A 23631-nucleotide genomic window follows, 5' to 3' on the forward strand; every position below is an offset into this window, starting at 1 on the left:
CCCAGGCGGGTCTCGAACCTGGGGGCTCAGGCAATCCACTCACCTCAGCCTCCCAAAGCGCGGGATTACAGGCTGAGCCACTGAGCCTGGCTTCTCCATATTTCTACAAGAAGACTTGTTATTTTCTGGTTTTTCTTTTCTGATAGTGGCCATCCTAAAGGCTGTGAGAGGTATCTCATTGTGGTTTAGATCCACATTTCCTTCATTATTAGCGATGCTGAGGATATTTCTTGTGATTGTTGACCATTTGGAAATCTTCTTTGGAGAAATGCCTACTCAAGCCTTTTGCCCACTTTCAAAATCAGGTTAGTTTTTTGTTGCTAAATTATAAGAGATCATTATCTATCTAGGATATTGACCTCTTAATATAAGATTTGCAAACATTGTCTTTTATTCAGTAGGTCACCTTTTCACTCTGCTAATTGTACCCTTTGAGGCACGTACGTTTTTAATTTTGATGTCAGTTTTATCTACTTTTTTATTTTGTTGCCTATGCTTTCTGTGTCGTATTTTAAAATTCATTATGAAATCCAATGCCATGAAGCTTTCCCCCTAAGTTTTATAGTTTAGTTATTATGTTTAGGTCTCTGATCTGTTTTGAGTTAATTTTTGTGTATGGTGTAAGGTAAGGATCCAACCTGAATTTTTTGCATGTAGATATCTAATTTTTTCAGTATCACTTGTTGAAAAGACTATCATTTTCTCCTTCAATGTAGTTGGCACCCTTATTAAGAATTATTTGAACATATATGTGAGGGTTTATTCCTGGTCTGTCTCATCTATATTTTTGCCAGAACCACATTGTTTTAATTACTTTGTCTTTGTAATCAGTTTTGCAATTGGGAAGTGTGAGACCTCCAACTTCATTATTTTCCAAGCTTATTTTGGCTATTTAGGGTCCCTTGAGATTCCATATAAATTTTAGGGTTGTTTTCAGAAATTATTTGTGCAAAAAAAGGCTATGTAGGGTCCCTTGAGATGCCATATAAATTTTAAGATCATTTTAAAATTATTTCTGCAAAAAAATGCCATTAGGGATATGATAGAGATTGAATTTGATCTGTAAATCACTTTGGATGGTATTGACATCTTAATATTAAGTTTACATCCATAAGTATGGGCTGCCTTTCTTTTATTTGTGTCTGGTTTTTTAGCAATTAAAAAAAATTTTTTTGAGTATACAAGTCTTTTGCTTCTTTGGTTAAGTTTATTACTAAATATTTGATTCCTTTTGTTGTTGCTGTTGTAAGTGGAATTGTTTCCTTAATTTTCTTCCCAGATTGGTCATTGTTAGTGTGCAGAAACACATCTGATTTTTGTGTGTTGACTTTGTATCCTGCAACTGTGCTGAATTGTTTATTAGTTCAAACATTTTTTTGGTTGGAATCTTTGTGGTTTTCTACATATACAATCATGTCACTGCAAACAGAGATCATTTTACTGTTTCCTTTATAATTTTGATGCCTCTTATTTGTTATTTTTGCCTAATAACGCTAGCTAAAACTTTTTATGTTCTATAGTACATAGAAGTAGTTAAAGTGACCTCCTTGGCTGCTACTCCTGATCTTAGAGGAAAAACTTGCCGAAGTTCACCATTGAGTATGATGTTAGCTGTGGGCTTTTCACATATGATCTTTGTTATGTTGAAATAGTTTCCTTCTGTGTCCAGTTTTTAAAGTGTTTTTCTCCAGTGGTTTTATTTATTTTAAAGTTTATCATATGTCTCTTAAGTGTCTTTTCATCTGTGGATTCTCACTCAATATTTTTTTTAACTTTGTATATTTCTGTTGAAGTAACTAGACCATCTGTCCAATAGAGTTCCTGAAAGTCTGGGTTTTCTTGATTGTATCCTTATTGTATTATTTCACACCTTGTATTTCCTACAAACGGTAGCTAGATATAGAAGCTTAATTAAATTCAGGTTCTTTTTTTTTTTTCCAGTCAAAACTGCATAGATGAGATATGTTCTTCTTGAGTCTATGGCTGTCGTTTTTAAAACTTCAGTGTTCTGGTTGGAGAGGCTCTTTCGATCCATTACAGGATGTTCTTATTTATTCTGTACATTCTTTCTTCTGAGCTCAAAGGAAGTTGATTAGGAAGGAGAAAATTTGCATTTGGGAGTTTTTTAAACCATAAGGTCTTTCATTCAACAGACTCAAGTATGCGTAGATCTGCTGCCAAAAATAAAAGAGCCGACAGTTTCTGCTGGAGATATCTATCTAGCCCAGAGCTATTTTTGGTAAGGCAAAGTTTTGAGATGAAACTAAACCACTTGCTAAATTTTGAGATTTTCTCAAATTCCTTCTGTCTTTGAGTAGTTCCACAACCTGATGGCAGATCCTTGATCAAAGCTTCCTGGTTATCTTGAGTGAACAAATAGGTGTCTTTAGTGGCTCATGCTGAGTAATCTGGCAGGTACCACATTTCTTTATTATACTCTCATCTGCTTAGTGAAGTTTACCAGCCATAGCTTCAAGTCAGTGAACAAACAGGGTTCATCTGTATGTGTGTTTGATCCTTGCTTAGGTTGCTAATTTTAAAGGTAGGTCCCAACTATCTTACATGAGGCTTAAATCTGGCCTTAAGCATTTTCTTTACAGGTGGTTTCCTTGGGACACTCAATGTAAGAATAAATCATTAGTGGAAATGTATGTATAATCTAATGTACTCATCTTGACTGGGAAGTAATGAACTATTTATGTTAGGGAGAAAATGCCATGCTCACATCAGAGAGCCAAGGAATGGAACACTTTTCCAATGTAATCAGTTGGATGATTCAACCAGAGTTTTTACTTGAGGAAGAAAGTTTTTTTTTTTAATAATCCCCCCCAAATTTTTAACTCTTTGTCTTCTTGATGGAGTGTGTGCCCTTCAAATTGCGTGCACCAGATCTTGAGTAGACAGAATACTAGAGGCTTGGTCCAGATGCTCCAGAACTAACGATGGAAGACTGCGCCTCTCTTCCTTTTGTGTGGTAGCAAAGATTTTTACATTAATTTGATATTCTTAAAGTGTTTCCACAAATGTATCTTTTGACTCTATCACAAATAAGACCTCTCCATAATATTTTGTTATTCCTGAAGTGCTAGGGTAAAGGATCTTTTTTTCAAAGTTTTAAAACAAAGTTTATTAGAGAAAGAAGGAAGAAAAGAAAGAGTGACATGCCAGAGCTGGCACAGGTGAAAGAAACCACCATAAAGGATCATTTTGTAATCACTGGACATTTTCAAGGCCTATGCGTTGAAGGTACTAAATTTGGACTGTACTTAATTCCTATTTACGGCCATCTATTACTGACAGACATGTATTGATATACTGAGGCAGGGTCAAGATTTTGCCAAGACCTAGTCCCCTAGTTATTTGTTAATTGATTATAATCAATCGATTTGGGCTGTGCTTAAGTGTCTATTCACAAAGTCTCACCATTTAATGATTAAATGGTATAAGCTAAAAGATGTATGTGACTAACTCAAAGCAATCACATGACTTGGCTATGCAAGCAATTGATTTTTTTGAATACTTCTAGATTTTGGTACATTGCTTAGATTCCATCTAAATGACACTACTTCCCCCTCAGTTCCTAGTTCTTCAGAGTATGAGGCACCTTTAGCCAGCATCTTAGAACTGGGTCATCTTTCCTGGTGATAAGGACAAGCTCTGTACCTAGACGCCCAGTTGACATCTTTTGGGAGAACCAGTGGCAGCCTTTCCTGCAAAGCGGTCATGTTGTGTGATTTCTGTTTAGCTTCCACCCAAATCGGCATTACAGATGACTGGGCTGTTAAAAACACGTTCATCTCAAAAATATTGGCGTGAGGCATTGTGCAAAAATTCTGTAGAAAGTGCCTTGACATAATAACTACAGTACAAGCCCATTTTGAACTCATGACTCCTTAATGGTAGAGCTACAGAGGAGTGTGTCAATGACAGCAATAATTCCTTAACTTCCTTCTAACAAAAGTCAGAGAATGGACATTTTGGGGGTGACTCATCTTTAAACAGCCCAAACTTCACATCCAATTTGAATGCCGAATATTGCTGCATCTTTTGGTAGCCATGGCATGGTGTCCTATGCCTGGATTGCCTCACAGCTGCCGTTGCAGTAGGACTAATGGTAGAAATAACAATAAGAGTAGTAGTAGCAACTTTCTATTTGCCAGGCACTATGTCCAGAACTTTACTTTCAATGTGTTACCAAATTTAATCTTGCAAAAAACCTATTTTATTCCCATTTTCCTGATGAGGGACCTGAGGTCCAGAAGTTAAGTATCTTAACTTGCCCACCATCACACACAGTAAGTAAATGGCAAAGTTATAATTCCAGTCTGGATTTTATAACTGCATAGCCTGTGGTATGGCTATTAGGAGAATGTGTATTTCTGGCATTCTTCTATCCTGTATGCAGAAGTTCTTTGCCTGCAGGTTATGAGCATAGTGATTTTTAGAAGCTCTTCTCTAATTTCTGTGGTGGATATCAAAAGAGTGTCCCTACTAATGCCTTGTTTGGGGACTAGTATTAAACCTAGTTCTGCTGGATGCTGTCTTCAGAAGCTACAGTGGGCAATTTTATTTCTTGTCATTCTAAGAGAATTTCTAGACTGAAGTGTGGAAACAAATGCTCAAGAACAACAGTGCTTTCACCTATCATAAACATCGTGGCAAATTCAAATTTCTGAAGCACCATACGTATTGTGCCTACTACAAAGTACATTTGTAATGACCATGAGGTTCAATGCCCTAGCTCACCTATGAAACAAAGGAGGGCAACAAAAAACAGTATCCTAGTTCTCTGATGATCCAGTATCCACAAGCATTTATAGACACCCCTTTCTTTTATTCACTTAGAAACCAATTATAGATTTTCAACATGTGAGTTCAAGGCTGACAGATATCTCTCTAGAGACCCTTTTTAATGGTGTTTCAATATTTCTATGTACTCTTTTTGTCTAGAATTTTTTCCTTTAAAAATTTTTTTCATCATATAAAGATATAATACAGTAGCAGTAATCAGGCTGAAAAAAATAATCAAGAAACAGTTCAAGTAATGAAAATTGACCATGGATGATGCTGGTTATGTCAGTATGGGATAAAAATAATTATAGCCTCTATGGGCAGTTCTGTGTTCTAGAAACAGGAGAAAAAGACCTTAAGGCAATGAGAAACAAGTATCACTTGACAGAGGATGAAGACAATTGTTTTATGCCTGGGTCTTCAAGAACTCTGCAGATTTTATCATTGTTGAATTTTTCTACACGATGTCACTTTCTCTTAGTAGACAATTTGTTTTTAATATACTAAAAACAGCTATGAGTAGCCTCAGATTGTACAAATTCTTTGCTTTCATGATGTTAAGCAGACATTTGCAATGTAATGTATTCAAATAATTTAGGAACAGGGTTAAATTTTGTGTGTGTGTGTGTGTGTGTGCGCGCGCGCGCGTGGCATTAGATGTTGTGTATTGAGTTTTGTTTTGGTAAGGAACAGCTTGAAGAAGGTCTGCACTGAAAGAACTTCTTGGCTATAAGAACTGTAGTAAATTTACAGTTTCTTCATTAAACAAGAAAAACGATAAAGCATTTGTATTTTTCCTTTTTGAGCCATTTCATTATACTTTTCAATTTTTACTAGAGAATTACACTTCAGAGCACATGAGAACATATCTTGGAAAATGTTTTAATGTGTACTACTACTAGGTTTTAAAAAAATAAATTATTGATATGTGGCCCTTATGCTAATATTATCTACTTCATTAACTAGAAAAGTAAAGCTTTATATATGACTATTCTAAGAATAGGACACTCTTTAATCGGGTAAATAGCATTTGTTAATGAACATGTTTAATACTATATTAAGTAGATAGAATGATTTTAGTATTCAAATACCCCTTTTTCTCCCCACAGCTAGGTAATTGGGAACTTTTTTTTCTTTTACTGACACTTAGCACTAACAAGTAACTGAAGTTAAAATTTAATATTTTCTTCTTTTCTTTAGTGAAATTATTTGAGGCACTCTCCATTTATTGCTTCCATTCATTTATATTTCTCCACCAAGCTTCAGGAAAACCCTCATGACAGGCACTGTGTTGGGTACCAGGGATGTAGAAGTAAGGCTATAGAAATAAGGAAAAACCAAAGAATCATAGCCTGAGGATTCAAACTGTTGTTAAAGTGTTGTAAAAAAGGGGGGAAAAAATCTACTTGAACAAGATGTTCTACACAAAGTAGAAACAAAAAGTTCCCAGTATGATTTTTCAAAGAATTGATATCTACTTTTTGTTCTCTGCAAATAACTTTTTTATCCTGAAACTGAAAAGAAAGAAAACCATAACTCCAAATCTAAAAAAGGGGCTAGGGGATACAGGGTAAACCTCTGCCATTCTTGGACAAGAACACATATAGCTATGGTGCCCAGCCAAGATGAAACAGGGAGGCAAAAGTGCCAGACTAAGAAAGGAGCCATGGGGGAAACATTCTCAGGGATGGGATTGGAAGCGTGCCAGCTCCATCAAAGACCACCGTAAATTAATGTGGGTGTCCTATGTGGAAATCCTTGCTCCAGTTTTCTTTAAGGTCTTTGGGTAGGAGCTTTCATCAGAGTCACTTTGTTTTTACATTAGGCCTTTGCCTAGTCACCTTTTAAAGAAAAGATTTCACAATAGAAAAAAAATTGTTTGAAAAACCACAAATAGGTCACACATTGGAGAAATAAGCAAAATATAGATATTTATGGGCCTTTTGCACTTACTGAAGTATTTACATGTTTCCTAAAAGAGATGGGAGAATAGAGTGGGATAGCGAAACCCTGGAAATAAGACTCCAATGAAGGAGACCATTGCAGATATCCACAGAAGAGACATATGGCCGGTGGGGATATCCACAAAAAGAAAACAGTTCTGGTGAAGATAAGGAAGGCTTGAATTCCAAGTCCAAGTAGTAGCATGTCATGATTTATTTGATGTGGGGGTAGACTCGGCTGCTTAAGAGAATGCCAAGGTTTGGGTTCCTAGGATGCCATTCTTCGGAAAAAAAATACAGTAGGAAATGTAATAAATTTATACATTGAGTTTCAGATGTGCTATGGGATATGACCCATAGAAATGACTGACAGGTAATTTATATATGGGCCTACAGTTGAAATCTGAGATATAACAGAGGGAAGTTGGTGGCGTGTATACTCTGTGAGTATGCTTGAGTCTACAAGATGGCCTGAACAGAGTGAGAGGTGGATGACATTAGAGTCCTAGGGACCAATATCTTTTAAGGAGTAGGTGATGAACAAGCAGATTCTCATACAAGATGCTTATAAAAGATTGATGGTGTCATAGACATCAGAGGAGAAATGTCAAGAAGAGAGTAGACAGCAGTGCCAAATGCCACAGAGGGGTGGAGTTTAGAAAAGAATGGGAACATTTGACAATTTGCTAAAATGTGATGTACATTGAAGCAGAGGTAAAGTTCTAAATACTTTTTCCAACATGAATGCCTGCTTACCATGCTACCAAAAAAAAAAGAAATGATGCGTTAGAAGAAACTGTTGTATAACTGCAGCTCTGGAATTTGTTATTGCAAGAAAATTACTTATTACTGAAAAAGCAAGATTAAACCAAAAACATGGTGATTTTAATGTCTCAGTTTTGGTCTAAGAATGTGTTTTTTTCCTTCTTCTAAACATGCCAAAATAAGTCATCAAGCAACAAGTAACTTACTAACTGTTCCATGTTAGCTTTTGTCTTTTGACTTGTATCAGACATGTTTATAAATTTTAATGGTATTAAAATATCTAGTATAATAGTAAAATAGAATCTAACCTTGATATGGGAAGCACTCAGGTTGCTAGAATGTGAAAACAAATCCATGAACATGGTTGCCTCTCTGTCCTGCTAGTTTCCTCTTAGATAAAACACTTGAGATACCTTTGCACCCTGCCAGCTTTGTTCCCCCGCACAAATCACAAGACTCCCGGAACTCAGTGTTCCTGTCTCTAAAATCACAGAGTAAGTGTCTTCTAGAGCTCTGTTTTTCAAACTGTAGATCAGACAGGGCTGTGAAATGGAAAATCAAGAGTACACTCCGCACAGTGAGTGAATTCTTGCTTTGCCAAACGTACATTTCAGCTCTGTGAGAGAGATTACTATATCATGGTGTAATTTTTTTTTTAAACTGTGGATTGTGGTTTAAAGATGTTTGTAAAAGCACTGCTCTTGACTATAACCCTCTTCTTATACTAAAATTCTCTTGTTCTAGTAAACTGCCAAACTGTTCTTTTGGTATAGTAAATGTTTTATAACAATACCAAGGAGTGGCAGTTATAAAAATTGTTAAGAAATGACTGCTATTAACAAAAGAGAATAACATTAAAAGGTAAATAAGGCCAACATCTGTGTTGTATTTTAGCACAAGACTGAACAAGCCTTTAAAATTTATTAGTGTTCTGACTAGCAAGTCATTACTGTAATTTATGAAGAAAAGTTAAAGTATGCTATATATTAACAAACAATAGAGCAATTCTTTCAATGGTCATATAAATAAGCAACCATATCAAGGAGAAATAATACTTTGTCAAAAGTAACAATACTATGGCACATAAATTTTAGAATTGGCAATTAAGTAAGCGGGGTGAGTCTCCACCATTGCCACATAAAAAGATTCATTGACATGGTTATGAGACAAGTCAGTGTATTTTATTGGCCTGAATTAGAGGAGTAAACACCTTGGTCAGGTGTTTTGTTTTATAAACAGCTGTTTGAACTTCCCTTTCAGGTTAATTCTGCTGTAGGGTATATTTGAGCATTCGCTTTTTTTCCAGCGCACTTACTCATACTTAAAATCCTTGTGAGTGAGCTATTTCCCATAAAACACAGAAATAAGTTTTTCTTTACTTATTTGTAAACTGTTTTTAATTCTTTTACAACCTACAAAACTTCATCGATTTCAGGTGGTGTTAAAAAGGGACAATTTAAGAACGCTAAAGCAGTATGAATCATCTTACAAGGAAATGTGAAGGAATCACTTTCATTTGTTCCTTCTGACACAGCTCTTGGACAATCAATTGGACTCTGCGTCCTTGTTTCCTCTCTGCCTCTTACAAGCCTGAGAGCATTTGTTTGGCCTCTTTGCCAGTCTAAACCCCAGCCTTTGGCAGTACTGTGTCCTCTGCCTCCTTTTCTCTGTCAGTCAACTGGCAGAGAAGTCTCAGGTGAAAGAGGAATTGAGGATAGCAATGCTCTTCCGCCACCCTTTCAAATTCGTCTCTTCTCTTCCTCTAGGACTCCTGGAAGATTGTGATGCAGGAGGTTATTGGGCAGTGCTGGGGGATGGGCGGTGCTGGAGAGATGGGCAGTACTTGCTCCGCCTCCCTGTCCACAGCTGATTGGCCTGTGGCAGGATCCCAATGAGGCTCCGCCTCCATGCCCCCTTCCCTTTCTGGCCCTTGTTTTCTCCTAAATGTACAAACATGTACAGTTGTGCAGCATGAAATACCTTTTTTTTTTTTTTTTTGAAAGGCTATATGAGAGCATTGTGTTTGCCATCTAGCCATCTGATTTGTTAGAAGAACAAACAGGATCAATTGAGAGGACACCAAAGTGGGGGGACAGCAAAAGTAGGACTTGGCCTCTCGTTCTGCCACTACCTCTTGCCGCTTCCCAAAGTGCATGAGGAGAGGGAACTTGCAGTGGATACTCACAGGCATGACAGACTCAACCCAGGAGGGTGCGGAGTAAGACACAGGCGAGTCTATATTTGGAATGAAGACAATGAGTTCGGTGTGTTCAGAAGACCATATAGAAAGTGTAGGAAGTTTACAGTGGGCAGTACTGATAGTAAGAATCTTATAGTAATATAGCAATTTCTGTAATTTCAATGTTGCTGGCTAAATAGCGATACAGATAGATGCTGTACTTATTCCAAAGGTTTGTTGTGATAATAAAATAGATCAGAAAGTATTGTTCTTAGGAAAAAATTGAAAGTGGCATACTTATAAAAATTGGTATTGTTATTAGAATGCCACTAAAACCTTCAAAAGCCAATTTTACTTTCTTGGATACTTTCTCTCTGGAAATTTTTCCTTCTTTACTAAGTATGCAGGATCTTCTGTCATGAACCGTGTTTCTTCTTGGATTTGATACATTACAAATACAGCAGAAAGAATGAAAATATCTGCATAAGCCCCAAGTTCATTTCAGTGCCAGTAGATGTCATCAGGGTATGGGTTGTGGAAACAGACTGACTACTCACCACTAGCAACCAAGGATTGAAGCTTTAGGTAGAAGACACTGTATGTACCTTCTGGAATACAAGCAGCCCTCTCTGTATATGGTACTAGCTGTTTGATGCCCAGATAGCATCATGTAAATGTCAAGATCAGCTTCCTGAGCGGGACATGATGCCACATGGTCAGAGTGGCCATCAGTGCCTTTCTGGGCATACTTAAAATTGGCAGGCAGTCTGAACATGACAAATAATGATAGAGAGTTATCATCAAGGTAAAATTAGTTTATAACCCTTCTGAAATTATTCTAAATTATATCTGTTTTCTGATATTTGTGGCACTGCATTTAGATGCTCTTAATGGATCGTGGTTTAATATCAGCAATGGCTTCTTGATTCACTAATTTTTTGCTCTGAGACAGACATGTGTAAAGCTGAATTTTCTCTACTTTGTATGTCTAAGTAACTCTAGATTTTAGAGTTTTTTTGTAATATTTCAAGCAGCAAGTTATTTCTTCATTATGCAAAGCATCAACAATATTTGAGGCACTTTTACTAACATAAGTCACTGAAGTTTGTACACACATTAAAACATTCACACCAAAAGAAAGCACCTAGAGCCCAAATTTCTTTTTCTGCGTCATGCTTTCAGTCTTTCATCATGCTCAATGCCTCTTAATGTGACATTATATTTCATGTAACCTGTAAACCTGTTCTTGACCTGTAAAATTCTTCTTTTAGGATCCACCCACTTCAGTTTCCCTTGGACTGAGAATGGAAGAAATGATTTTCAACTTGGCAGACACACATTTATTTTTTAATGACTTAGAAGTAAGTACTAAATTTGTATACATCATTTTGAATGTCTGAAAATAGGTGACTGGTTTTAAAATAAAGAAGGAATATTATTTGTAATATATAATTGGAATAATGAGACAAAGTGATTATTAATTATATGGCAATGTGTTTTGCCTTCATGGTATTTCTGTTTTGCTTTCCTTTGGTTGTTGTGTTTCAAAATTAGATCCCAAATGATCATAAGTGTTACCAGGAAAAGGGAAACTGTTCCCTGTGTGAAATGGTCAACACAGGTTCTTGTGTTCACGGCTGGAATGAATTCGTAAATACAGAGTAATGGGATACACAAGTAGCTTTTATTAAGCAAAAGAAGAGTGCACTCCCATGAAAGGAGATCTGTCAGAAACAGCCTATGAAAAGCTTCTGTCTCCAGCTATTGTTGAGCTATAACTTTTATTCTTACGGTGTTAAGGAGTTGGCTTGGAGTGGGTTTTTCTTAAAAATGGATGTTCTTAGGGTGGAATCTCTGTTACTCCTCCCTTCCATCAGGCGGGGAAGCTTTTCACCTTATTGGGTCACACACAGACTGTCATGGCATCCTGATGAATGGAGATTTTGTAAAACCACAGGGTTAATAATATTATAATGAGCACATAATGAAAGTAAAAGTGGGTCATGTTGTCTTAGTCAACTTTGGCTATTGATGTGCATTCTCCAGGGGGTCTCTAAGCTAGGTTCTGCCTGGTGGGTTCTTGACCACAAGCATCTTGGATAAAAGGATTAGACTGTAGAAGGTATGATTGATAAGAGTCTAACAGTTAGGTAGGTGTGAAATTTCCTATAATTAGGCCACTTGTTTGTGGGTGTGGCTTTGCAATAGTTGCTGTAGATGTTGATGAGCTTGGAACTTTCCTATAACCCTGAAGTTTCCCCTTACCTGCCTACTCTATCAAGAGATTAAAATTTGATAACAAGGCTTTTAAATATTAAACTTTGTTGATTATCAGAAACTACATATTTCTCAATTTCATGATTAAGATGTTAAGATGTATTAAAAATCCAGCAGAGTTCAAGGTACTTGCAAATGCTATGTCAGTCTCTTAAAGTGCTTTAGGGCAGATGCTTTTCTGGCTAAGACAATTGGTAGGAGGACATTTTAGTCAGGCCTCTGTTGTTCGGGTTGCCAGGATTTCTTACATCAAACCACTGATGATTTTATTGATCATTATTATGATTTGGGGGAAAATCTTTTATAACATGGCTTACTAAACTGTTATGGGCACTGACAAACATGATGATCTTGGTTAGCATCACTCTTAAGAATAAATAATATTGTTTTTCATATCTCCATTATGAGGAAACATGATTGTAACTACATTTCACTCCCTTCTTAATAGAGACAGTTGTTTATTTAAATCCTGCTGTTAAGCAAGCTTGTGGTAGGGCTGCCAACAGGCATTAATCATCAAGTTGTTGTTTTGCTAGATTTTATAAATGTATGTTATTTCAGACAGGAGAAGAATCTGAAAGATTCAAATAGAACTTTTACTGATCAAAGTTAATTGGCAGCAATTGGCCTTTAAATATTTCCTGATGTTTCCCTTTTCAAAATCAAGCAAAATGCACCTTATTTAATAGATGAGCCAAGATCATTTGAAAAATGCCAGTGTGTGACAGAACTTAAATGCGGTTTGTTCAACATCTGTCCTGTATTTTGATTTCTTTTCATCTGCACTGAAACTACTCACAGACGAATTGGCAACTTCCAGTGCAATAAAATTATTTAAATGTGCTTTATTTTTTTTCTATTCCTTAGTGAAAATTTTATTTTTACACTAAAGAATAAAATACAGGTTTTGGGGGAGTTTTTTGCTTTTTTAAAATGTTTGCTTTCCTGAAGAAGAAATTACATATAATGCAGTACTGTTTTTTAAGGTAGAAATATTCCAAGTGAGTGACAAGTTCAGAATTGCCTTTAGAAAAGCTTAATTATCGTGCTTATTTTCAAAAGCTGTTTCTGATTTATGGTTGTATTTCACTTCATGAGAAAGCCGCACAAAAAAATTCTGTATTTTACTAGTATATTAAAATTCCTTTCCTAAGTTTCCATTTGTTTCTAAAGATACAGACTAGACTGATGTTTTTGTCCTGGGTGCAACCTTGTTACTCTTATTGAGTTAATAGGTGTTAATAGCACCCATCAAGAAGAAATTAGCAGTAATTTGCTGTTGTTTTAAAACTCTACCATCTTAAAAATGCCAAAACTTGTCTATACAGTGCCAAAATTATGTGGTGAAAATGGGAAGTTAGGCAAAATCATAACTGCATTTAATAGAGACCAAAAAACTTCCTAACTTGATTTTGATATAATACCACCAGATTTTTATTTGTTTATTGATATTATTTCCACTGAGCTATGTATAGAGACAGAACTAGTACTCTAACAAATATATATTAAATATAACATGCACATATTAAATATATATACTTAGTGTATATTTTATATATATTTGTATATGATATAACAAGTATATACTTAAATTTTTAGTTTATGGATGTAGGAAATATAATTTTTCTGTAAACCCAAATTTATGAAGAAGAATAACTAGAGCTCTATGCAGTTATTGAAATATAAGAGTCTATTTCTTGGCATGAGAACTATTTCTTATTAGAGGTAAAGTAGAAAAGAGACTAGAAAAGACAGTAGTGGGAAGATGTTTACACTTATAGATCTGCAAAGGTTTCTGTTTTACTTGAGAATACTATAAAGTATCAACGAAAGTATAAATTAAAGAGATTCGTTTAGCCTGTCTTTGGAAATTGTTTACTTGCTCTAGAGTCACACAATATTTTTTTTAAAACAAAATGGTTCTTATACTTATTTCAATCTTATTCTATATGTTTGTAATTCAACAAGCCTGGTACTGGTCACTGCAAATATAAGTTTCTTTCCAAATAAAAAGTAAAGTTATTTCCTGGCAAAAAATAAGTGTATTGGCATAATGCTCTTAAGAAAACCAAAATTATCTCATCAGGAAGAAATGATTTAGTAATGCCTGATTTCACACTCCAATTAGCAATGTGTGGTGGTAGGGGACATGAATATTTTAATATATTTAAATTACATGTTTTTAGCTTTTTGAGGTCTATGGTACAAGCAATTTCAAGGAGCTTAGCAGTCTCTTGGTTAGCTAGAAGTGTGATTTCTGAATTCTAATTGTTGACACTTGATCTTATTTTCTTCTAAATCTTAGTTTTTTTGCCAGCAACCCCTCTGTATAATTTGGTTAGTTCACTCTTTGGCTTAATAAGACATTCTGACTAATGAAATACACTAATGTGAGGAGCTTCCAGTAACGTTTCAAATGTTATCAAAATTTGTGCTTAAAATCGTCATTAGAATATGATTTAGAAAATTTAGGGTATAATATTTGAAGTGATTTAGAAATATCTTGATTTAGCTCTAAGAAATAAGTTAACCTTTTTTAGTTTAAAAGTCTTGTCTTTCATCTCGCTTAGTGACTTTTTTAAATTTTAAAAAAATCACAATTTACATTAATTCCACTGACACTCCAAGAAAAAATAAAAAGGAGAAATTATTTTTTTCTGTACCATTCAAAGTGTTTGACGTGTTAAGGAAAATGAGTGACAGGGTGACATAATTATCTTAGGAAATAATATTTTTCCCCACCAGAGAAGCATTTCGACTTTAGTTCCATAGTGTACTTCTGCCTTTCCTATTTCTAAGTCTGACTAACGTCCTGCATATCATTTTACAAAAAAAAAAGGTCTCCATGAGCAGCACGATGATGCTTATATGGAAGTCATTTTTTATGAATGACAGTATGGAATTGGAGGGATTTTTTTCAGCTTCTTTAGTGTAGTATGACTGACTGGATGGAGAAAGAGTTCTTTCTGTTGAATTTTTATTGAAAGGCAGTCTACAACGTGAGGAAAGGCCTTCAGCACACGGTAATATTTCAACCTGCCGCTGGTCAGTCCTCCTGCTGAATTTTTCCACAGTTAGAAGAAAATATTTTATGAAGATGGTTACAAGTCTAAATAAAAATAAGACCTTAAGTTTGTGTTGAATTTTCTTTTTCTGTCTGGTGTTAAGTAATATGATTTCACTGGCATTATGGTTGCCATCCTAACTGGTGCTATTGCTGGTCACACTTTGCCTCCTATAAGGTAAAGGGTTGGAAAGGAATGGGAACCCTCTTCTTGCGTCTGAGACATAGGCATGTGAAACTATCACACACAACAGACTCAGCCAGTTAATGGCAAAACTACACTGAATGCCTCTCTTCACTCTCCTAGTGCACCACTTAGTTGGGACCAATCAGACGGTTCTTTGGTGTCAGGATTTAGAATGAATACTCTTGGCCCAGCTCTAAATTTTAAACATCTATGTTTGTAGTTCCTTGTTTCCACCTTTTCTATTTTTTTAAAAACAGGCCTAGGGCAAAAGGTTCTGGTCTCACTAGAGTCTGGGTTTGATGAGTTACAGGCCAAGGAAAGGAGCTTGTGAACAGTCACTAGGAATAACATAATTTAAAGAAAGTAAGCTACAATGATTTTTCTAAAGGAATGGAATTAGTTTGCTCCTCAGTTTAATTCAGTTCTTAAATTTACAATAACATTTTATTACTTTAAAATTTAGGCTATCATCTATTAAGAATTTTTTAAATGTCTTATTTACAAATTTATTTTTTGCTAGGAAAAAATTCTTTCTGCAAACAGTATCAGCTATGCCAACATTAAGTAACTTTGATTTCAAATGAAGCACTTTGTGTGGACATAATAATGCTTATCTTTCCAAAGTGTAAACTATTTAAACAAATTCAGAAGTCAATTTTTCAAGTTTGAAAAATATAACTCACCTAGAAAGTGCTTTGTGCTCCAAATAAAGACAAAACTGATACCCAGCATCCAATTTTTGTGTGGATGCTGGAAGCTCTGGTTCTCTCCACTGCCAGAGAAAGTGTTTCGTGGATACTTGCAAGGAAGACACTAAAGCTGTTGTCTGTTTTCAGACCCTTCCATGAGCTGACAATAGCTAAATGAAAGGCTGCAAACATACCAATAATTTCATTTCAAACATAAATGTCCCTATATACATATATATATATATGCCACTTGTCATTTCAACTCTGTGCATAGACTTTGGTATACTTGTTTATTTTCTCCTGATAAATTCAGCAAACATAAAGGATTGTATTTTTTTCTCTGAAATAGCAGTTTATTTTTATTTCAAGAACTTTAGGAGTACAGGTGGTTTTTGGTTGTGTGGATCAATTGTGTAGTGCTGAAGTCTGGACTTTTAGTGTATCCTTTACCCAAATAGTGTATGTTGTACCTAATAGGTAGTTTTTCATCTCACTCCCTTCCCATTCTTCCTTCTTCTGAGTCTCCATTGTCTATTATACCACTCTGTATGCGTCTGAGTACCCATAACTTAGCTCCCACGTATAAGTGAGAATGTGTGGTATTTAGTTTTCCATTTCTGAGTTACTTCACTAAGGATAATGGCCTCCAATTCCACCCAAGTTGCTGCAGAATACATTATTTCATTCTTTTTTTATGACTAACATTCCATGGTGTGTGTGTGTGTGTGTGTGTGTGTGTGTGTCTTACATTTTTCTTTATCCACTCATTGATTGATGGACACAAGTTGATTTCATATCTTTTCAATTATGAATTGTGCTGTGATAAACATGTAAGTGCAGGTATCTTTTATATAATGACTGATTTAAGGGCTACATTTTATTTTATTTATTTTATTTTTATTTTTTATTTTTACGTTGGAGTCTTACTCTGTCACCCAGACTGGAGTGCAGTGGCCGGAAGTGGCCACTGCAGCCTTGACCTGCTGGGCTCCATTTTAAAAATCCTGGTAACATGCCTCATAACACCCAGAATATTGTCTTATATATGTTGGCCATTAACTAAGTGTCTGTTAGATCGAACTCTTATGTATTGTCTTAGTCTAGAATACCTACTTCTGCTTCCTCTCACGAAGATGACAGTGGAGTCGACCTCGCATAAGTTTTAAGGTAGTTGCTTGGTCTTGTCCATTTCCTTAATTAACAAGAGTTACATCAAAACCCTCAGTTTGAGAGGATAAAATACGTTTTGCAAGCTGCAATGATTATTGGATGTAATAAATATGTATTGAGTTTGTTTTAACTATATTGTAACTGATGGCCAAAAAGAAGAAATGTTCATGTTTTATCCATTATTACTAATGAATAATTTTTATTGTTCTTATTGCTTCATCATTTCTCATGAGATTCTCTAGTCTTTGTTTTGTCTGAAGTTAAAATTTGAAATATAAAAATATATTCAAAGACTGCCTTAATTCTGATGTTCATCAGAAAATTGAGCCAAAATATATACCTGTTAACATAATAAAATATATACTAGGCCGGGCTCGGTGGCTCAGCCTGTAATCCCGCGCCTTTGGGAGGCTGAGGTGAGTGGATTGCCTGAGCCCGCGGGTTCGAGACCCGCCTGGGCAGCGAGACCTCATCTCCATAATAAATCAAAAAATCAGCTGGGCGTGGTCGCGCATGCCTGTAATTCCAGCTACCTGGAAGGCTGAGGCGGAAGGATCGCCGGAGCCCAGCAGGTCGAGGCTGTGGTGGCCGGGAGCGGCCACTGCACTCCAGTCTGGGCGACAGAGTGAGACTCCAACTCAAAAAAAAACAAAACAAAACAAAACAAAATATATACTATACTAGCAGCCAACACAATATTTAGCAGTAAAGTAATGGAGGCAAACTGTCATTATACATGGAAACAAAATGAAAATGCCTTCTGTTAACACTATTATTCAGCAGTGGTATAGGAATTCTAGACAGTGCAATAAGACATAAACTATAATTAATACAATTAAAAAGATTAAAATTGTTGTTTTTTGTAAAAGATTTGATATATACAGAAACCTAAAGATCCTAAAAAAGATTAATACTGTTTGTACCAATCATCCATCTAGAATTTTGACTAATCAGTGATCAAGATAAGAATTTCTAATAAAAAAATTTCTAAATTATGGAATTCTCATCACATTTTGTTTCTTAACCTGGATGTGGATTACACCAGTGTATTTAGTTTGCAAAAATTTATTGAGCTATAATTTTTTGTTAAAAATTAGTTTTTAGAAACTAATATTGTAAGAAATACACACATTGTTTGCTGTCAATTCTGTTAATAATATGCCTTATATATAATATTTTCCACTGTTTCTCTAGCATAGGACCTGACCCATAGAAGGTGCTCAGTAAATATATTGAATAAATAAATATATATGTTGGATGTCTTATGGAAAGGTGAACTCCGGAATTTCAACACTGAATATGCACAGGAATTGGGGTTTTATTATTTTCTTTTTTGTACTTTTCTATACACTCCAATTCTATATGGCATATACTTATTTTTTCTGTAATCAAGGATGATACAAATATGTTTTTAAAAGCTACATATGTTATTAAGAGGCAATATTAAGTAAAATATTTGTAACCAATAAAACAGAGAACAAATATTATTTGAGTCATTAAGAAAAACATAAATAAATAGCTCAATAGACTAAATAAGCAAAGTCTACGTGGTTTACAAGAGAAAAGTATTCAAATTGTGAATATACAAAATATGAGAAAATGTTGGATTTCACTTCTACTAATCAGAAATATGAAGTCAGGGTCATGCCACTTTCCAACAAACTGGCAAAGGTTTAAAATTAATAATATGGTCTACAGTGTAATAAGAATGAACATTTGCATATATTTCTAACAAGGACATAAACTGATACAAATTTTCAGGAAAACAAGTTGACAGTATGGATTCAGAACCTTAATGTCCTGATCCGTTTACTCAGTAATTCCACTTGTAGCATGTATTCTAAAAAAGTAGAGTTGCAGATAGATAATTAAGATAATAGTAGTAAGCATTTGTTGCGCACTTGTCCTAAGTGGCCTTGTCCATTTCCTTAATTAACAAGAGTTACATCAAAACCCTCAGTTTGAGAGGATGAAATACATTTCACTCCTTCAGGAAATAAATAATATGCCCAGTGTGGCCGGAACATAGTGGAGGAAGAGCGACAGGGTCCAAATCATGAAGACTATGAAGACTAAATTGTTCCATTTGATATCCTGATATCTGTATGATAGTAACTCTATTATTATTTTCATGTTATGGAGGACCCAAGTGAAGTTTAGGATAAGTACGGCAAAATTTGTCTAAGGTCACACAGCTACAGAGTGGCATATTCTCACTCAGGCTCTTTCCAGAGGACCACTCAGACCCTCCCCACCCCCCGCATGATGCTTATACTACAAAAATATAGAAATATTTTAAATATCCAATAGCAGATTAATAATAAATAAATTTCAGCAGTGCTTATGAAACATCACTTTAAGATTTTTATTCTATATAGAGAAAATATTCATGGCATATTTAAAGTCTTAAAACTTGTCTGTAAAATACTGTCTAGCCTTAATGTTAAAATTTATTACATATTACCAAAAAAACTGGAGTGAAATATATAAAAGCTACCATTATATAACTTCAAGTTAAAAAATAAGCAGTCTGCAAAACAAATTATAGCATATGATCCTGATTTCAGTACCTATGTCATATTAAAATTAAATATATTGAAAAGTTGCCAGTCGTTATTTCTGGGAGATGAGGTTATAGATGCTGTTTCTCTTGCTTCAAACCTGAGATGCTTATAGCACTCTGTAAGTCTCTTTATACTTGGTCATTTTTTTTCATTCAATGTTCAATGCCTATTTATTGAGTAACTATTAAGTGACTAGGCGCAGTTCTAGATGATGGGGGTATAGCAATGGTGGGAAAAGGGACACTCTCCCTATGGAGTGAGTACCCTGGAAGGAAAATAGGAAATAAACTATGTAAATAAACTACTTTCAAGTAAAGATAAATACTGTGAAGAAAATCAGGCCGTATTGGATAAAAGATTAATTGGAGGGGAGCTTTAGCTAAGATAACCAGGAAAAAATGTCTCTGAGGAAGAAACATTTGTGACAAAAACAACAACAACAAGGAAAACAGGAAGCATCTGCAATGATATGATAAGATCACGTGGGGGTGGGGTGGGGAGGGAATGGCCAATGTAATGCAAAGACCCTGAGGTAGGAATGAGTTTCACTCCTTCAGGAAATAAATAATATACCCAGTGTGGCCGGAACATAGTGAGTGGAGGAAGAGCGACAGGGTCCAAATCATGAAGACTATGATAAATTTAGCAGATCTTGGTAATTTTTTTTCTAATTGCAGTGAGAAGCCATTGGAAAGTTTTAAGCATGGACATGATAGTGTTCACAGTTTTAAAAGATCAGTCTGGTTACGAATAACAAATGGGGACAAGAGTTAAACCAATTAGAGACTGTTACAGCCAACCAAGAAGAACATTGGCTTGGGGCTGAGGCTATAGCAGTCTGGAAACCGTGAGAAGTCATGGGATTTACAGTATACTTTAGTGGAAATAGGGTTTGCTAATGGATCAGATGTAGAGGGGGAGGGATGGTAGAATCAAGTATTCCTAGGTTTGCCTTGAGCAACTGGAAAGGTGGTCATACTTGAAGAGTGGGTTTGGGCTGAGGAGTTGGATTTAAGTATTCTGCATACTAAATGCAAAATACCTATTCAACATCCAAGTCAGAGATACATATAAGCAGGTACACACGTAGGTTTGGATCTCAGAGGAGAGAGACAAACTTGAAGGTGTAATTTTGGGAGTCCTAAAGCCATGAGACTAGATGGCATCGCATAGGAGAAAGAGTGAAAAATTGAAAAGAGGGCCTAAGATTGAGCATTAGGCACTAACAATTAGAAATAAGACCAAGAAAGAAGAACTTTCAAGAGAGAATTGTAAGGCTAACCAATGAGGTGGGTGGAAAAGTATGAGGTATCACAGAATCCTGGAGAATCAAGTTTCAAGAATGAGAAAATAGTACACTATTGTGTCAAATGCAACCAAAGTCAAGTAAGATGAGGTCAGAGAAGACGGCTGGAATTGGTGATCATGTTGGCTGTTAATGACTCTGATAAGCACCATTTCAATGAAGTGGGAAGATATATGCCAGAATGGAATGGGTTGAGTAGAGGATGACAGCTCACACAGTGAAGACAGGAAGCACTGAGAATTTCCACAGAGACAAAATGCAGAGATGGGGTGGTGAGTGCAGGGAATACCAGGATCAAGTGAAGGTTGTTCAGTTTTAAAATAGAATATATTTAGGCATGCTTGAATGTCGACGGGAATGAGTCGGTAAAAAAGGAAAATATATAAATGAAAAAGAGAGAGGAATAGCTACAGGAGTGAATTCCTCCAACTGCAAAAGGGAATGAGATCCAGACAACAAGTTATAGGATCGATCCTAGGTAAGAAGGAAGGCAGAATCCACAGTACAGGTGGAGGCAGGTAGGTGAGATTCAAAAGTAATAAGAAGAGGCTTTCATACTGTAAAAATATTTACTATACTATATTATGATTTTCTGTTTATCGCTCTCCCTGCCCCCCACCGGGAAATCCCTTTAGACCAGGGATCATGATATGATATGAAATGATATACAGTGTGGTTCCAGCTTGCTGTTAACAAAATGATATGTACATCAAAAAGAAGCCAAAAGGTTTTCTACATTATAAAGATACAAAAATAATTTCTATAATAAAAGCTGATTTATCCCTGGATAGTGGGATGAGAGGTTTTCTTATTTTTACTCTTTATATTAATATTTCTTAGGGTAATATTGAAAATCATTATGACTTTACTATTCCAGCTTGACTCAAAGCCCTGTGTTTATGTGGTTTATCAACTTACAATTCTAGAGGTACCAGAGGTTAAACTTATTTGTTCATTCATGATGGCCCTCTCTGTACCTCAACTTCCTGTCCGTAAAATTGGATGCTGACTTACCTCATAGGGTTGGTGTGAGGATTACATGAGTTAACATCTGCTAAGTGAATAGGACTAGCTTTGGCCTACTGGAAGCATAAAGGAAGTCTAGGTTGCTATTATTGTTTATTGAGTGTATTCTATATGAAGAAAGCTGGACCAAGCATGTGAGGCTGGGAGGTGGGGGAGAAGAAGAGGGAATGTGATTTAAGGAAATGCTAGGGAATTAAGGGCATGAGACAATAAGTGGTTTGCTGCCAACATTCCTATGTAGAATTCCAACAGAAATCACACCAGAAACACACACACACACACACACAATTCTTCCAGTGATTAGTTTGCAAATGCCCCAGTTCCAGGTACATCATTGAGTACTTCTCTGGCTCTTGCCTCATTCACATGGTCCTGCCACCTTCAGTTGCCTGAGGGAAAGTATTATTGGCAGTTCAGTAGCTGCTGTATCTGGCTACTATCACAGTGCCCTGTCCTTTATAGAAAATGAGGTTGTCAACTTCATGTCAAAAAGACACATGTCTCTGTAGTTGTGCTGATAAGTTTTCTTTATTGGTCATCTCCTGACCTCATGTTTTGAAGGATGGCTCGTGGAGTTTGGTGGTGGTGTTGCAGCATGGAGTGGAGCCTCACTGTGTGTGATGTCACTGAGATCAGCAGAGCACCCCCCTTCCTGGACAGACGCAACCCTAGGGCAGCAGTTCTCTGAGACTGACAGCTCAGATGTGGGCCTGCCTTGGTGAAATAGGAGGCAGAGGCAACAGGCCATAGGGAAGCTCTTCTCATGTCAGTTAAAAAGCATTGACTCTGATTCTCCATCAGCACAGTGAATTCTATCTTATCATTATCTCCGGTTTACACATGTGGGAAATGCCAAAGCCGCTTGGTTAGGTAATGGTAAAACTGAGGTTGAAACATGTGATCTTTCCAACTGAGTCATAAAACGTTGGTGTTTCCTCTTCAGCAATGTAAAGAAAGCAAATAGCACCTTAGTTCTATCACACAAGGATGAGCAGAGCCCAATAACCGGACAGGGCTTTCTCTAATGTATTCTTTGAATGCTTTGTTTCTCTGTCTTACAAACCTATAAATCATAGTTGCTCAAATAACTTAAAATCTGTTTTGGAAATGTTGGATGATAGGTCAACAGATAAACAGTGAATCAACGTGTTACTGGGCTAGTAGGATCTGTGTAAGCCTTGGTGAATGAAGTCTTGTGTGAAACAAGATGTTGGAACCGCAAGACAGGGACTTTTCATATAAAACAAAAAGCCTGGGGTGAAGACTGGGCTAAAACTGAGTGGTCCTGGGTGTGGCTGGGGTGGGCTACTCTCTGAGGTGTGTCTTCTTGCTCATGTCTAACTGCTATCTAACAGACATGTAGTTCTAAATTTCTGTTGTTGAATAGACAAGAATATTATTTTAGCAGCCTCTACATTATAGATTTAAACAACTTCTTTGCTATAAATTTGCTCATGATTGCTCCATTCTGGATACTAGCTAGGCATTGAGGAAAAGAGATGAGATACACTCTCTTCCCTCAAGGAGTCCAGATGCTGACTAGAGGCAGAAAAGTAGAATTATATTACAGTAAGGGCATTAGTTAGCATTTGAAGGCAGGATGGCTCACCCAGACTGGGAAAGACGTGGCAAGGAAAAAAGTGTTGGAGAAATGACTCCTCCCCCCCAAC

General features: G+C 36.1%; 1 protein-coding gene across 4 annotated transcripts in view; it reads left to right on the forward strand.

Annotated features, from left to right (window-relative positions):
• Positions 1 to 23631, forward strand: part of EYA1 (EYA transcriptional coactivator and phosphatase 1) — a 333490-nt gene that overhangs the window by 273569 nt on the left and 36290 nt on the right. For all 4 annotated transcript variants that reach the window (XM_021710442.1, XM_008054057.2, XM_008054059.2 and 1 more), the window contains exon 12: positions 10950 to 11039. In XM_021710442.1, the coding sequence (XP_021566117.1) occupies positions 10950 to 11039 (90 nt within the window). The remainder of the gene's footprint in view (positions 1 to 10949; positions 11040 to 23631) is intronic.

The sequence above is a fragment of the Carlito syrichta genome, unplaced genomic scaffold (assembly GCF_000164805.1).
Source record: "Carlito syrichta isolate Samal-C Ts95f unplaced genomic scaffold, Tarsius_syrichta-2.0.1 Scaffold288986, whole genome shotgun sequence".
In the NCBI taxonomy this organism is placed as follows: Eukaryota; Metazoa; Chordata; class Mammalia; order Primates; family Tarsiidae; genus Carlito; species Carlito syrichta.